At 40.7% G+C, this 17033-nt stretch overlaps 1 protein-coding gene across 4 annotated transcripts in view; it reads right to left on the reverse strand.

Moving 5' to 3' along the window:
- LOC144781481 (phospholipid-transporting ATPase IC-like) overlaps positions 1–17033 on the reverse strand; it is a 1874327-nt gene that overhangs the window by 386188 nt on the left and 1471106 nt on the right. For all 4 annotated transcript variants that reach the window (XM_078660356.1, XM_078660353.1, XM_078660355.1 and 1 more), the window contains 2 exons: positions 15188–15263; positions 8976–9090 (listed from right to left, as the gene is read on the reverse strand). In XM_078660356.1, coding sequence (XP_078516482.1) covers positions 8976–9090; positions 15188–15263 — 191 coding nt within the window. The remainder of the gene's footprint in view (positions 1–8975; positions 9091–15187; positions 15264–17033) is intronic.

Here is a 17033-nt window from a genome sequence, read left to right on the forward strand (position 1 = left end):
TAAGGGTAAATGTACTATTCCCACTGCAATTACTGCAACTGTATGGAAAGTGTCGGATAGCATAGGGGTAAAAATGAAAATTCCCACTCCAGAGAGTACAACAGTAGGGAAAGTGTTGGATAGCAGAGGGGGAAAAATACTTTTCCCGCTCCAGTGAGTGCAACAGTAGAGAAAGTGTTAGATAGCGGAGAGGTAAACATGACTATTCCCACACCAGTGAGTACAACGGTAGGGAAAGTGTTGAATAGCGTAGGTGTCAAATTTACTATTCCCCCTCCAGAGAGTACAACTGTAGGGAAGGTGTTGGATAGTGGAGAGGTAAAAATTACTATTCCCACTCCAGAGAGTGCAACAGTAGGGAAAGTGTTGGATAGTGAAGGGGTAAAAATTACTATTCCCATCTCCAGTGAGTGCAACAGTAGGGAAAGTGTTGGATAGTGTAGGTGTAAAGATTACTATTCCCACTCCAGAGAGTACAACAGTAGGGAAAGTGTTGGATAGCAGAGGGGAAAAAATACTTTTCCCACTCCAGTGAGTACAACAGTAGGGAAAGTGTTGGCTAGCAAAGAGTAAAATGTACTATTCCCACTCCAGAGAGTGCTACAGTTGGGAAAGTGTTGGATAGCGAAGGGGTAAGAATTACTATTTTCACTCCAGAGAGTGCAACAGTAGGGAAAGTGTTGGATAGCAGAGGGTTAAAATTAATATTTCTCAAAAATTAAAATAAAAAAGAAAGAAAATACCAACTACAATACACAAATTGTTATTAACAATAAAATACAAAACATAAAAATATAATAAATTACAAAAGATAGAAAAATTGTTTAATATTAAAAAGTACTAAAAATGAACTACGAAAATTCTTTTATACAAGTTAAAAAAATATTTTACAAACAAATAACTATATTTAATATAAATTAATTATAATCCAAAAATTAATTATTAATGAATTTAAAAAAAATTATTTCACACAATGGGGGTGATTAATATAGCGGGCGGATCGCCATCACCCGTATGGCGGTGGCGATCCACCGGCAAAAAGTCACTGCCCGCAACCCATTTCCCCCGCCATATTACTGTGGCGGGGGGGACCACAGCGGACGAGAAGACCGTCCGCCGCTTTTCTGTCGGTGGGCAATCCGCCCGATTGCCTACCGGGATGAAAAGCAGAGCAATATGGTGGCGGTGCCATGTAACTATAATGGCGTGGATGTGCCTTTCCATTGCGGAGACTCCACCATGGAAAGGCATGCAGTTTTTTATTTGGGGGCCCGTGGTGGGCCCCCAGGGTGTTGGGGGGTGGGGGTGCACATGGGAGGTACCTATAGTACCCCCCTGCATTTGCATGAACAAGGTGGCAGGCACTGCAGGGTGCCTGCCACATTGTGCATACAAATGCACAACATGCTTTTCTGACAATGCGGAGGGTTCTGCTGAACGACCCGCCCGCCGCAATGTCAGGAATGCGAGATGCGCCCGCCAGTATGGTGGGGGCATCCTAATGCCTAATTCGGGACCGCTGCATACATAGCGGGCGGCCCCATTTCCCGGGCCTATGGCGGATGGACAAAGTTGGCCTGCCATACTAATGAGGCCCATATTCCCATATAAACACACAAACAACTCCTACATATTTGACACAATTAACTTATATTTAACAATTAATTATTTATAATTAACAATTAATAATCAGTTAAAAATAAATAGATTACCACAAAAAACACTATAAAATCAAAAGATAAAATAAAAATTATTAATTAGTTTATTCAAATTAAATTACTTCCCACCCTATTCCTATATAAACCCACAACCCACTCCTAAAAAATAACACAATTTACATATTTATTAATTAACTAATTAATTAATAAAATGTGATAACAATAATTAATTAATACAAATTAATTATAAATACTAATAAATACAAAATGACTTTATTATAATTAAATTACTTCCCACCCAATTCCTCTATTAACCCACAGCCCATTTCTAAAAATATAACACAATTTACTTACTTATCAATTAATTAATAAAATGTGATAATAAATAATTACTTAATAATTTTTTTTTATAAATACAAATAAACAAATATGATTATTTACTTTATTATAATCAAATTACTTCCCACACATTCCCCTATAAACCCACAACCCACTCTTAAAACACCCCACAATTTACATGATTATCAATTCGTTAATTATTAAAATTTGAACCAATTAATAATTAATAACAATTAATTATAAATAATAATTAAAAATTATTAATGACTTTTTTACGATTAAATTACTTCCCACCCTACTTCCTATAAACCCACAACCGGCTCCTAAAAAAAATAACACAATTTACATGATTATCAATTATTTAATTAATCGAAAATAATAACCAATTAATAATTAATAAATACTTTTTTTTATTATAAATTCTAAAAAATAAAAAATATGAATTACTTTGTTATAATTAAATTACTTCCAACCCAACTCCCCTATACACCCACAACCCGCTACAGAACTAAAATACGCAAAATTTAATTGACATAAAATGAATCACTTCTAAAAATTTCACACATACATAAAAAAAAACAGCTATCCTTATACAAAAATAATTAGATCCCATACTTTTAACTTACATCCTAAAATACAGAACACTAATATAAATATCAATATTATTAACAACAATATTTTAACAAACGATATTACTGACTTCGATATTACAGAAAACAATATTTCTTACCTTAAAGTCAATATTTCTGGTCAAAGATATTCTTGCAGTCGATATTCTGCCACTTCGATATTCACAACTAGATATTCTGGCACTTCGATATCTACAACTCGATATTCTGTCAGTTCACCCTAAAAACCTTATGATTCTCTGTGGAAGTTAATGATAAGCCAGATGGCAATCGAAATGCACAATGTTGGTATTGAAAACCTAGCTGATTCATATCTACTATCTTTATGAACATGCTGTCCTATATTTTAATTGATAATCTCAGGTTTATGGCTCAGCCATACGATGGTCTCCTTGTTTCATGTACTCATGTGTGCAGAAGTTCCATTCTTTCATCCGTGGATATCAACATTTGTTTTGCCTGAATCTTCTGCTCTTTTGGATTCAGGTCTTGAGTATATGCATTCATGGCTTAAACTGTCAATAATGAATTCCTGGTGTTAGCTTTTATTGTGGTATAAAATATGAAAAATGATTGTAATGAGTAAGGCAAAGGTGGGGAAACTTAAAGCTATCATATGTCAGTTATCTAATACCGTTAAACAGCTACAGCCGAGTCGAGAAACTGATGTATCCCTTGCTCAGCAACTGATATGCAACCTGGCATGCACTAGAACTTGTGCGGAGACAAATACATGTCAGAACTTTAAATTGAATGTGGCCCGTTCGCAGCCAAGATCTAGCTTTCCATCGAAACCAGTCTTAAAGAATGTAGTAAACAATAACCACAGGAGGTTAACAATGGGCTCTATGGGGTAAGAGTCATTAACCTGTAGGGAATTCTAACTACCAGCGTACTTTAATCACTAATCCAATCTTTATGACCAAAGTTCCAAAACTCCCACCCTATTGCAGATATGAGTCAGAGGAATCTCTAACCTACAAAGTTGTACACTGGATTAGGCTGGATTAAGCTCAGTGGTTCGCGACGACATCCTCAGCATCCAGTGGAGCCCTACATTTAGCCAAGTGAATGACTTGATTGGGCTGGCTCTGAAAGATGGGCGGATAGATGAGAATCTTGTAGCTCTTGACATCAGGAATAGTCCACCCAATCATTCAAGTATACAGCTTAAGTATTACAGTCATAGAGCCTATTTCCAGGTGTCTAGCATAGGGAGGATATGTCACTTCTAATGGCTGATGTAGAATGACTGGAAGAGTCCACTCGATCTGTACTATATCCTATGTCATGTCACTACCAGTGTTTCATCAGATGTGGACCCTATTGCCACAGGGCCCACTATTTCACCAGCTGCAGCAGATCCCTGGCAAGAGAATTCCAAAAGCAATACATGTCCAGCCCTCTGTTGTATCTCGAATTAGACTTCTAGTCCATCTGCTATTGTATATTCCTCATTTACTAATCAAGAGTTGGCGCTTACAAACTTTGGCTTTTTTTAATGATAATACCTATATATCCAGAACGAGGTCTGCACCCAGTCTTACCGTGGCAGCCTCTGAAGTAACAACTGACCTGTCCATTATTTCTAGGAACTTGGTGGGGATCTATTCCAAACTCCCCAATCCTGTGTGGCTTACTTTTATCGGAGGCAACGATATATGCATTTTCCAAGAGACATGGGCTGTGGAGAGGATATTTATAGATGTCAATTCCACTTATATTGTGGAAGCAATGGTGCCAAATAGATCAGGCATAGCCAGCGGGCCTAGCTATTCTTGCAAAAAATGCTATAGTTTGCATCGACAAACAGCTGCCGATTGAATCACATGACCTAATGGTAATTAAGATTAACTTCTTCTTGGTTCCGATTCTAACTGTTCTAAGGGGCCTATTACGATGGCGGGCGGACTTGGTCCGCCCCTCATCGTACCGGGAAACGGGACCGCTGCCATTGTTGCAGCGGTCCAGCCAGTGTCATTAAAATACGCCCGTCACACTGGCGGGCGCATCACGCATTTGTCACATTGCGGCGGGCGGTGCTGCAAGCAGCACCCGCCGCAATGCGATAAATGCATGTTGTGCATTTGAATTCACAACTTGACAGGCACCGCGCGGTGCCTGCCACCTTGTGCATTCAAATGGCGAGTGCACCCCCAACTCCCTTTGGACCCGCAACGGGCCCCCAATGTAAAAAATGCATGCCTTTCCATGGGGGAGTCTCTGCCATGGGAAGGCACTTCCCCCCCCCGGGGTCCCCCCGGCCATCGTAATGTGGCGGGGGGGGAAAGGTAGGCGGGTGGTGACTTTTGGCAGGCGAAGTGCCACCGCCATATGGGCGGTGGCGATCCGCCCGCTATAATAATAGACCCCTAAATGTCTATGTTCCTACAGACACTGATTCCCCAGTTTTGACCTTGCTCAACAATATTCTTGGGCTTTACCAGCCCCAGACTAAAATTATAGTCGGGGACTTTAATACCTCATTCGAAACTTATCCTCTAACTAATATTCTCACTGAAGAGGAAGGTGTGCTCTGGGGAATTCTAGGCATAGCCTATAAAGCCCTTTGTAGTCACCTTACTAACGCATCCCTCCAGCTCACCTCCCTGTGGTTTGGGAGGAGTTTAAGGGCGTGCAATGGTAGGACTCATTCTGATTCTAATAGGCAGCCTATATTAAAGTGAGGTTTTAGTCTCAGTGTCATTGATTACATCTTGGTGGATGTCAGTATCTGCTCATTAGTGGATGATGTGGTGGTTTCCTCCAGAACTGAGAGTAGCTATAACCCTTTGATTTTATCTCTGAGGGGTACTCTTCTTGCCTAGATGTTACTCCACAGCTCAAAACCCTATAACAAACAATCATAGAAGAGTAACCTGGCGTAGGGCACTCGAAGATAGCAATTTGTACGCTAAGATCTACGAGCAATTCGTGCATTATCTTAAAGATATAGAAAGTGCTTCCCCCCGCCTGAGTATATCTTAGCAACACATAGCGAGTCATATGAGGCCCTGAAAAATGTTTTTTTAACTAGGCCACCTGGGAATAAACCTTTTGTGACGAGGAAAATACACTGGTTTAATGCTCAGTTCCAAATACCAAACCATGAATTGAAGACAGCCCGAAATAGGTAAAGGAGTGCTCTCACCTGAGCTGATCTCGACTGAGCACATACAAACTGGCATGATCTATTGGTGGGCGCCCAGAGCAATGATAGTCGCTCCTTTTGGAAAATCGTAGCACACAGGAGCCTAGATAGTGCCACTACCCCACATTACCATATACAGCCCGAGGTTTGGGTCAACCACTTTACCATACTATATGTTAAGTTAGAAACCATCTGCACCGGGAGCATAAAAGGGTTCAAACAATAAGTCCATTAAATGGTATACCCGCAGGCATAAATAATAAAATGGATCAAGCCTTTAACCTAGATGACACACTGAAGGCTATTGACAGACCAAAAATTGCAAAGGCACCAGTGCCTGACCAGATCCCTGCTGACCTGCATAAATCAAAGCCCTTTGTATGGGCCCCATACATTAATATGATATCCAATGCGATAGTGGATCGAGGAGAAATTCCAGAGATGTGGAGAGGGGCAGAGATAATTGCAGTAAAGGAGATGTTTCAATCGCTACCAATTACGGACTAATCAGCCTGATGAACAACCTACAGAAAATCTTTGACAAGCACGTTTTAGTCCAATTACATGAATAGATGGCTGACAATGAGATTCTGTCATCCTACCACGTAAAAAGTAGCACATGCGATCAGGTCTTTACGTTTAAACTACTTACCTGGAAGTATGTACTACTCAAAAAACAAACATTGTATGCGACATTTGTTGAGTTACGAGCGGATTTCACCTGGTGCACAGATAATTACTATGGAAAGTCTTATTAGGGCTAGGTGCACCTATAAATCTGGTGAACCTTCTTCAACAGCTGCACGAGGGGTACTATGCGCAGGATAGGTGGGGAAACAAGGCAAATTAACGAATACAATCCTTATTCAGTGCAGGGTGCGTCAAGGTTGTGTACTCGTGCCTACTCTGTTTTCCCTGTATGGAAATGATGTTAACATTTTAAGGGACTGCGAAAATGACTCTCCGGCTCTAAATGGCAATGAGATACCAATCCTGCTATTTGCAGATTAATCTTTACTCATCTTGTGAAGCCCCAAGGGCTTACAAAACTTATTAGATACATTTGTGGCTTTTTGCGACGTAGGAGACTAGAATTGAATGCAGAGAAAACCAAGTTTATGGTCTTTGGAAGGGCTCAAGCCAGATCAAGAACAATGAAAATCGCTGAGAAATCCCTCGAGAGGGTAACCAGTTTTGATTACCTAGGGTGAAACTGGCTGACTCGCTTAGTTTGGGACCCCAAGTCGACAAAAGCTACCTTACCTTGTATCATAAATCTAAATCTATATTTTGATTTTATAAACAGACTCAGTCTCAATCACTTACGCCTGCCCTGGAGTCATTGAGCAAAAGCCCAGAGCGCTTCACTTTATGGAGCAGAGCTTTGGGGTCACATTGATACCCACAGGTGGTATGTGAGAACTCAAATTTAGATCCCTTGTTTCTGTTCCAGTTAGCTCTCCATTGAATCCATTGTTTTTCGATCACGGTATAAAGAGAATTGGGGTTGTGGCTTCACTTAAACCCCTGATGTACTGGCTGCGCTTTTGGTCGATGCCTAAGTTAAGTGACTATCGCAAGTCATTGAGGAAAGTCTCAAATATCAGTGGTGCAAGTCAAATCCCTTGGCTTCTCCATGTAGCAACTTGGTGCAGGACATATCGATAATGCGAAGACCAAGTATTGGGCATTTGTGACAGATGGGTATGTTACTAACATAACCTCAGGGCGCTTAACTACTCAGTTTTTTAATTTTAAGCTAAACCCTGGGTTTGACCCTTTTTTAGACTTGATCTCACCACTGCTGGCCAAAAGTTTGTACATGAGATTTCACCTGGGCTGTCTGCCTCGAATATGCTGAACAACCTGGGTCACTGACCCAGAAACATCTGTGTGTCCTGCTTATGGCTTAGAAATGGAGACCGAGGTTCATATTGTGTTCTTTTGCATTGAATACCATTATCCTTGAAGAAAGTGGATACGACCAATCTGTCTGAATTTGGGAATTAGACACTTCCGCGCTGCTGAAAGGATCCTAAAAACAGATACATCAACTCCTACTGTTTTTTCTGTAAGTTGATTTTTTATGAATGTCTGGTTCAGGCGCCAGAACGCTGTAACTTTCATTGAGGAGGCATCGCTACTAGAGAAGCCAATATGTACGAGTCATTACTGTTGTCTGCTCGAATGGATTTTTATTTTCTATTCTTTTTTATCACATTAGTTTTTGCACAATGCATTTTCGACTATATGAGAAAACATAACAGTTGGGGGTTTAATTTAGAATGTTTTTAAGACAGTTTTTATTATTTTATTACATTTTATTTAGAACTTGAGAAAGAACAATTGACTGGTGCTTATGTGTGCTTTGATGGGTTGTATAAACCGAATAAGATAATGATTGTAATGAGTAACGACTCCTCTTTCCGTAAGTTGTGTGTTATGTCAAATTCTAATAGTGCAGGATCAGTAGAGATGAGTTCAATGTTGCTTAATTGCCTTCGAAACTCACTGGCTTGGCAAGTGGCGTATCTTTTTTGGAACTTAGAGCCACTGCATCCCAAGGACAATCGCTACCCATTTCCACTAAGGGCCTCATCTTTTTTTAATTCAGAAAAAACTTGTTACAGTCATCATGCAATTTCTGAATACCCAATCACTCCACGCTAAGTGGTTGGCATCATCATCTGCCATTATCATCAGTTGTATCACGTATTGTTGCAATCCTCAGAAAAGCATTTATGATCAAGATTAATAATGCCTTGCTACATAAAAACATGTTATGGAACCTAATCACTTAATAAAGCAAAACACACACGAAGAACTGGGACCAAAGCAGAATGTATCTGACATAAAATATGTGTTTACTCATTGGTTTGCTCATTGCGTGGTGGTGTGCCAATGTAGGTGATGGGTTTGTTCACATTTTCTGCCGCTACTCAGCCAAATATGTGAATAAAATCAAGATTAAAGTTGCTTGCCCTGACTGATTAAGAATCAACCATAAATAATCATGGTCTGCCCAAGAAGATATAAACATAGTACGGTTCTCAAAGCATGCTATACTTTAAATCACTATTTGTGTGGGTTAAGGTAAATTTGTGTGCAGCCCACAACTCCACAACCCCATGTGCATCTCAAACTGCAACAACAGCCAAATGTTCTGCAGAAAATGTAAACAACAAAGTACTGTCTTACTAGCAATTCTCCTGTGACCACAAGGGCTGTTCGGCGAAAATCTGATGTCGTGTCACTCCTCAAGACAACATTCCCATTGCTTGAGGTATTTTTCAAAGTGGCATCCATCATTTCACTAAGGGAAAGAAAGTATATAAAAAGAATGAAATCTAAACCGTTACTGACTCAGGATGTGACTTTATTTTATCCAGGGTTGGCATCTGTCATAATTGGAATATGCTGTGAACATTCCTTTACACCTTTGGGTCTGCTTGTCAAATAAGCACCTTTTGTGGGCATGCAAGAAACTCTAGGTGCATAAAGCTTCTTAGAGATGACCAGTACACATTCATCAGCTCCTATATCATGAAAGATGTACCTATGCTCATTATATTGCCTTTACAGTTAAAGTGAGGGAGGGGGCAAATGAATTTAAGTTTCAAATCTTTTGTTTTAAAGATAAACTTATCAATACACAGACAGGCACCAACAAGCAACTCACACAAGTCAGTCAAAACATTTTTATTTTTCTGTACAGCCATAAAAAGAAGTTACATTACTGAAACAATGGTAAAACATGTGTATAAACATCAGATAAAAGCACCAGATGAAAAATAGTAAGTATGATAAAAAAAGACATAATTCCAACACATAGATCCAAAGGACTTTGGGCCAGATGTAGGAAGACAAATTACAATTGCAAACAATGAAATTTGCAGAATGTCAGTGTTTGCAATCGCAATTTGGCAGTGTGCAATGTAGGTAGGCAAATACCCACTTGCAACATAAGGAATCGCAAAAATTGTGATTCCTTATTTTGCGCAAGCATTTAGAGATTCACAGTTTGCGATTCCATAAATGCTATCGCAAATTGCGATATTGCCTTAAGGAATCGCAAACTACCACCAACTTCAAGTTGGTGGTATTTTGCGATTTCCTTTAAAAAAGCACTTTTCTGCTTTTTTCACAGTGCCATGTGGCACACATACATGCCCTGAGGGCATGTATGTGCGCCACATGTGCACACATGCACACTTCAGGGGTGCAACAGGGTGTCCTTTTGGAACCCTTGCACCCTTGAAATCGGCACGCAATTTGCGAGTACCTCTTGGTTACTCGCAAAATGTGTGCACAAATCCCATTCATTCCTATGGGCCTCTTGGCCCATAGGAATGAATGGGAAGGTATTCCTTGATTGCGATTCGCAATTAAGGAATATTAAGGAATCACAATTATTTTTGCGATTCCTACATACATTCCATTTAGTGAGTCCTTAATAGCCATTCGGTAAAAATCGCTATTAAGGACTCGCAAAATTGACTTTACCTACATCTGGGCCATAATCTGAGCTTTAAGTAGGTCAAGCATAAGGCACTTCAAAGTTCATCAAAATTGACATTATTCACTTCTCTCCTGATTTTGAGAGCGTGGCGTACAAAGCTGATGATGGTAAGACAACAATTTCCAGAGTCTGGGAGCTGAAGACGCTGCAAACATACTTTATGGGATCTTATGCCATGAGTGCATAATAGTGGTCATAGATATTGCATTCTTGGGTGCACACAAACACTGCAAACAAACATAAAATGTGCTAGGGATTGCTTGCAAGTTTTGTCACAAGGGCAAGGAGGCATACATTGAAGCCAAGTGCCTTGGTGGGGGTAAGCAATCATAAAGTGCAAAGTGCTGAATCTAAAACAGGTTAAGAAAAATCTATGGGGCCCATTAGGACGGCGGGCGGATCGCCCCCGCCGGGCCGGCGGTAGTCACCGCTGGCCCGACGGGTGCGATCTACCAGCCATCCACACTTCAAAGACCCCCCGCCATATTAGGATGGCTGGAGGGTCCGCGGCAGACGGAAAGACCATCCACTGCTTGTTCGCCTGTCGACTTGTCGACCGGGCGGAAACGATGGTTAATATGGTGGCAGTGTCTGCAAGACACCGCCATCAATATTAGGATTACAGCAGTGATCAGCCTTTCCATGGCGGCGTTCCTGCCAAGGAAAGGCATGCAGTCTTTGCCTTTGGGGGCCCGTAGCGGGCCCCCAGGCAGTTGGGGGGTGGGGGTTGCACATTGCATTGGCATGGACAAAGTAGCAGGCACCGCGCGGTGTCTGTTACCTTGTGCATGCCAATGCATAACGTGCATTCCCAGCATTGTGGTGGGTGGCGCTGTGAGCACCGCCTGCCACAATGCTGGGAATAGGGGATGCCACTGCCACAGTGATGGTGGCATCCTAATTGCAGGTGCGGGACCTACGCACCCCTTGCAGACAGTCCCGCATTCCGTTACGGTGGCGGGCGGACAAACCCCTAAGTTTGGTATTTGTGACCCATATTGAGTATGGTTCTGGTCCTTATTCATGTTTTATGTCTAGATAGCGTGGAACTGTACTCATCCATTGGTTTTTGAAGAATCTAACGTTCTTTCTATGTTGGAAAGAAATAATTTTCACTGTGAGTTTTGAACTATTGTTGATTTCTGTGGAGGAATGAAATGAATGATATGAAATTAAATGAATGATGGGCCAATGTCATTAAACCCCCTTTTTAGGATGGGCAATTCAAGGATGGCCAAAGATCAGTCTTGTCTCATGCAGTCTTTAATGGCCATGCGTGAAAATGTGCTTTGCTGTGAGTGCTAAATGTTAATCCATGTAAGTAACCGAGCCATCAGCGCCTAGTTCTCTAAAAAAGGAGGTCCAGCCTTCAGGTGGGCCAAATGGCTGGCTCTGCTTTTAGGAATCATAGGAGCCTACAAAGGAATTTGTTTTCAATTCTTTGGAGACTACCAGGAAGGGTAAATCCCTAGAAGCCTGCCCCATAACACCCGAAGGAGAGACATTTACTTTTGTGTAAGGAAATTAGGACTAGATGTAGGTAGGCTATTACCAGCCGGTAACGGCCGAATTCGTCCGTTACCGACCGGTAATAGACTTTTCCTATGTAGGAGGCTTTTTTACCGATTCGGTAAATAACGACTCGGTATTTACCGATTCGGTATTTGCCGAATCAACATTTACCGAATCAACATTTACCGATTCGGTATTTACCGAATCGGTAAATGAGATGTAGGAAGCACTGTAAACAGTGCTTCTGGGCTTTAACTATTCGTTATTTACCACCAACTATTAGTTGGCGGTAAATAACGAATTCCTATGTAAATGCAAATATGTGCATTTACACCTGTGCCATGTGACAGACATACATGCCCTTAGGGCATGTATTTGTGCCACATGTGCACACAAGCACTAATCAGGGGGGCAGCAGGGTGTCAAAGTGACACCCTGCCACCCTTGACTTTTTCCCAATTTTACTTCGGTAATTGACATTCATTCCTATGGGCTTCCAGGCCCATAGGAATGAATGGCAAATACCGAATCGGTAATTATCGATTCGGTATTTTTTACCGTATTTTTATCTACATAGCAATTACCGATTCAAAAATACCGAATCGGTAAAATTCGGTATTTTCGAATTGGTAATTTACAATTACCTACATCTAGTCCTTAGTTCCTTAATGGGTTTTTGGCCCAGTTTTTTAGAGAAATGTTAAATACCATCAATAGCACCAATAAATTTAGAAGCTCTCTGAGGTAAAAGCCCTTCCTAACTAAACCTTTCTGAAAACGTGACGCGAAGATAATTAAAACTCCACTTTTACAATGGTGGGTCTAACTATGTCGAATGTGCGTAAGGGGTCTTTTGGGCTGCAAACCATTATATGTGATTTCTGATGGTTTATTTTCAAGTTAAGGCCTCCCATAAAATCATTAAATGCATCAAGGAGCAATTGCAGACCACTGGCAGTGGGGGATCAGGTCCCTGTCATCCACGTATAATAAGACAAGCAATTGACAATTCCCGACTCTGGGAAAGCCTTTGGCTTTGGCTGTCAGCACCGCTTGAAGGTATGTATATAAAAAAGAAATAAAAAATGGTCCTAACATGTAACAATGCCACACACCCTTGGTACAATCCCCATTTAAATTAAAGTGTACAATCCCCATTTAAATTAAAGCAAACCCGAACCTTTGTCACACTTTGGGGGCGTATTAAAAAATCTATCAGAACTGAAAGGATCCCTGCTTTGCACATAGTGAACCACAGCTTGCCCTGTCCACGGAATTGAGCGTGCTAGAGAGGCGCATGAAGGCCATACGTAGAGCCCCTCCCCTAGCTAGAGTGTATTTCCTTGATATCAGTAGAAGATTTAATGTTTGCTCGACTGTGACTACCCCCTGACGGAAACGATTTTGTGTATCCAAGAAAAATCTGTTGTCAAGTGCTTCATTTTTCCATGATCTGTAAAAGGACCTGCCCCAGAATATTGGCTGAGGAGTCCAAGAGGGAGATGTGCCTATAACATGAGGGTTTGCTTCTATTTTCTTTTTTAAATATAGGTACAATATGGGACTCCTTCCAGGAATATGGGATGTCACCGCTAACTACCGCACAAAAAATGTTAGTTAAAAGAGGTGCCCAGAAGGCAGGATCCTGCCTATAAACGTTAATGGGTATCCCATTGGCACCTGGTGCCTTTCTGGCAGATGATTGTAATATGGCCCTTGATACTACATTGACCTCAGTGGAATCGCTTAGGGCTAATATTTCAGTACCTGATGGGGTTAGTAACTCTAATGCTGTTTTAGAAAGAAGATCACAGGAGAATATTTTCAAAAAATATCCATCCCAGTTCTCAGGTAAAATGTTGAATTCTATTTTGTGTTAGTTATCATTTGAGAAGTATGATATGTTTATTACTACTCAGAAGGTCCGATAGTCATTAAGTAAGGTGGCAACTTGAAGGACATCCCAGGCCTAATTTCTTACATCCTTTTTACTTGTTCCTAAAAGGATTTTATATGAGGAACTTGATTTTCTAACAACCTCACTGTTGCGGGGAGATAGGGGCTCCCTTAGCTGTTTAAGTGCATCAGTGCATGCATGGGTGAACCATTTGTGAGGACAGGGTTCTGTGTGTGTTTGCTTAGTAACCAACAAGCTTGAAGCAAAGTTGCATAGACCATCGAAGCTGACCAGCACATCATCAACTTGTACCTCCTCATTTAAGCAGGTCATAACTTCAACAAACATTTCTTGTGGTCTACTTTATCCAATTTTAAGTGGATACCACTGTTTTTTGAAAACTGCAAGTCAGGAAGAGTTCTACGTGTTTGTAGATTAGCAAGGGGGTATATAAACCTAAGAACTAATGGGTTGTGGTCAAGATGGATGGATGGTAAAATGTGTGAATCTTTGAATCTTGTATATCTGGTACAAAGAGAGAAAAAACCAAGACAAGGTCAAAAGATGAGTCTTTGCCTCTACCAGTAAAAGTTGGAGAGATTGATTCACCTTCCCTTCCCTAAAAAAAACTCAGTCTTTAAAATTAAATAATTTCATGATGCTCTGATTTAGTGCTCACATCGCCTGACAAAATACAACATCATACTCTTTAATTAAATCTAACCAGTCTCTACTATTCAGCTTATTGCTGATGCCTGCAGTGTTCCATGAAAATAATTTTAAGCAATCTGATCTGGTGCAGCTGACACTCAAGGGGTAGCTTAAGATTGACTTGGGGGTGGGCACTTGGAATGTCCTCCTTGTTGGTTTCCAGTACCATGTTGTCAGAGGGCTGGAAGAATGGAGAGTCACTCAACGTCTAACATGGAAGCCAGGATCCTGAAGCGTTTTTTTAATGAGTGGAAGAAAACATGGGCTTGTGAAATGGAATAGAACCTTGAACTGGGTTCTGGCAAGGGGTTTATGCAATGGATGTGGAGTGATAGAAAAAGCCCAGTGGCAAAGCACTAGTCATGCCCATGTCTTTTGTGCAGTAATCCAATCTTTGTAATAGTTGACTTATCAGGCGTGGGTTTCTAAAGTTTATTACGACCCAGCCACTCTTTGAAAACCTGGGACAATTTCCCATCCAGTCTACTCTAATAGCCATGATGATTGCAATGACTAGATGTTTGGCCAAACTGCATTCGCTGAACACCATTGAGTTACTTTATTTCTTAAACCTTGCCAGTCCTTGTGTGTGCCTTTAGGTACAGGAGGGACAACCTCTAGGATAATACCATATGGCGTAAATTCTCACACAAGTATTTTCCAACTGCCTCCCAGGCTCCATCCTTCATCCTCATGACTGCCAACCAACACACTAGAAGCAAAAACTTCTGGTCAAACAAAGGTTGGCACACAAAGTATTCTTTGACTTACCAGATCTTATATTCATCCAGAATCTCCATGTCATCGGAAAGCAGCTGGCTGGCGAAACCAATGTTTACTGCTGTTTCTGAAATAGAGAAATTACATTTTCATTAGGAAATAATACATTGAATTAATGCTAATACCTATTTATTACTAACGCTGTCCATTGTTTCTCAACTATTGAGGTGGAGGCAGGTTGTGTTGATGCCAAACTGAATCTGCCTCCCACACTTGGTGCATGCATCACAAGATGATTAGTGGGATTCTCGTAGGATGCATATTATGAATGTTCAATCCAAGTGAATGCAATGCTCTGTGCCATGAAGCTTGTAGAATATTATGGGGAATTTATCCTCACCATTTCTTTCTTAGATAAAATGAAGTTACAGGCCCCAGAAGAAACTCAGTTTCGAGGTTGGCTTTATAAATCCTAGTAATCCAAGGTATAAATCCAGCAGGAAGAGAGATTCTTACATTGTTCTCTGTCTTTCCATTGTCAGTCATGAACAGACTCTGGACAATGATAGTAATCTAAGGTATGAATATAGCAGGAAGAGAGAACCTTACATTGTTCTCTGTCTTTCCATTGTTAGTCATGAGTAGACTCTGGACAATGTAGAGTCTTACTATAACCCTGCAGTTTTACTTAAACTGTAGCTAGTCCAACACAATATAGAAGTTTGAGCTAGACTATGTTTTTTGTGGATAGTGGTACTTATTTGCATGTGGATAGTCCCCTTGGAAGGGCACACAGACACACAGATTAAATTTGCTAGAATTCATACATCTGAGATTAATCACAAGTTGGGTATTTCTAACGTTTTCCTTTACTAAGTGTTCATCAGAGGACACATTTTGCATGCATACTGGGGAGCCAAGTAAATTGCAGATAGTGAGGTTCAAGCCCTTCGAAGGGGAAGTTAAATCCAATATATGTTTATGGCAGGGTGTAGCTTCAGAGGTCTACTCACAATACTTACAGTACTTAAAAGGAAATCATGAGCAATTAGCATTAGCATATTAAAGACAAAAAAAAGAAAAAGCAGTATAGAGAGATAGGCTTGTGCCCAAACCTTTCATGATAGTCTTTTTTAATGGAATTTGACAATTGATTTAGCCAGCTTAGAAGTTAGTTTCATTTCTTATAACTGACAGAGATATCATTAAGACAGACCCACTGTCAAATGTAGCAGCAAGGGACTTTACATGGTGCAACCCATGACAAATGTGGTAGGTAGAGGTTTAACATTGTGGATTCTCTGACAAACACAAAAGGAAAGGGTTTTGTTTGCAAGGCTAGAGTTTCTTATTAGCCTTATTTGCTAGTATGTATTATAACAGTAGCCAAAGGGATAACAACAATAGAATTGCTGCCTTTCGAAACCTACAAATTGCAATACCCCGAAGACCTCGACCTAGAACTACACAAAAGCACTGCAGATGTGTTTAATTAGTAAACACAATATTATGATGGATGGAGTGCTGAAACTTTTCAGACACTCACCACCAGACACAGATCTGGGTTGAATCCATCATAATTCTACTGCTTACTAAGCAACCTCAGTTTGGACCTAGCAGTATGCAAATCAGTCTGAACCTTGCTCCTCATGGGAACAGTCCAGCCTGAACTGCCAGGCCAGGTCCTCCCTGGACCAGAAACAAACATTCTGGGACCGGTTTCAGGTCTCACCCCTCAACAGCCAGGCTAGCCTGAATCCAGTGAGCAAAGGACCCATTTCTACAAATAACGAAGGCTTTAACCCAGATTTGTGACTGGGGATAACTGTTTGATTTGTTCAGCATTCCGTCCATCATCTGCACTTTTTGCATTTGTTGCTTTAAGTGGGAAGGGTAT

Source organism: Lissotriton helveticus, chromosome 9 (genome assembly GCF_964261635.1).
Source record: "Lissotriton helveticus chromosome 9, aLisHel1.1, whole genome shotgun sequence".
In the NCBI taxonomy this organism is placed as follows: Eukaryota; Metazoa; Chordata; class Amphibia; order Caudata; family Salamandridae; genus Lissotriton; species Lissotriton helveticus.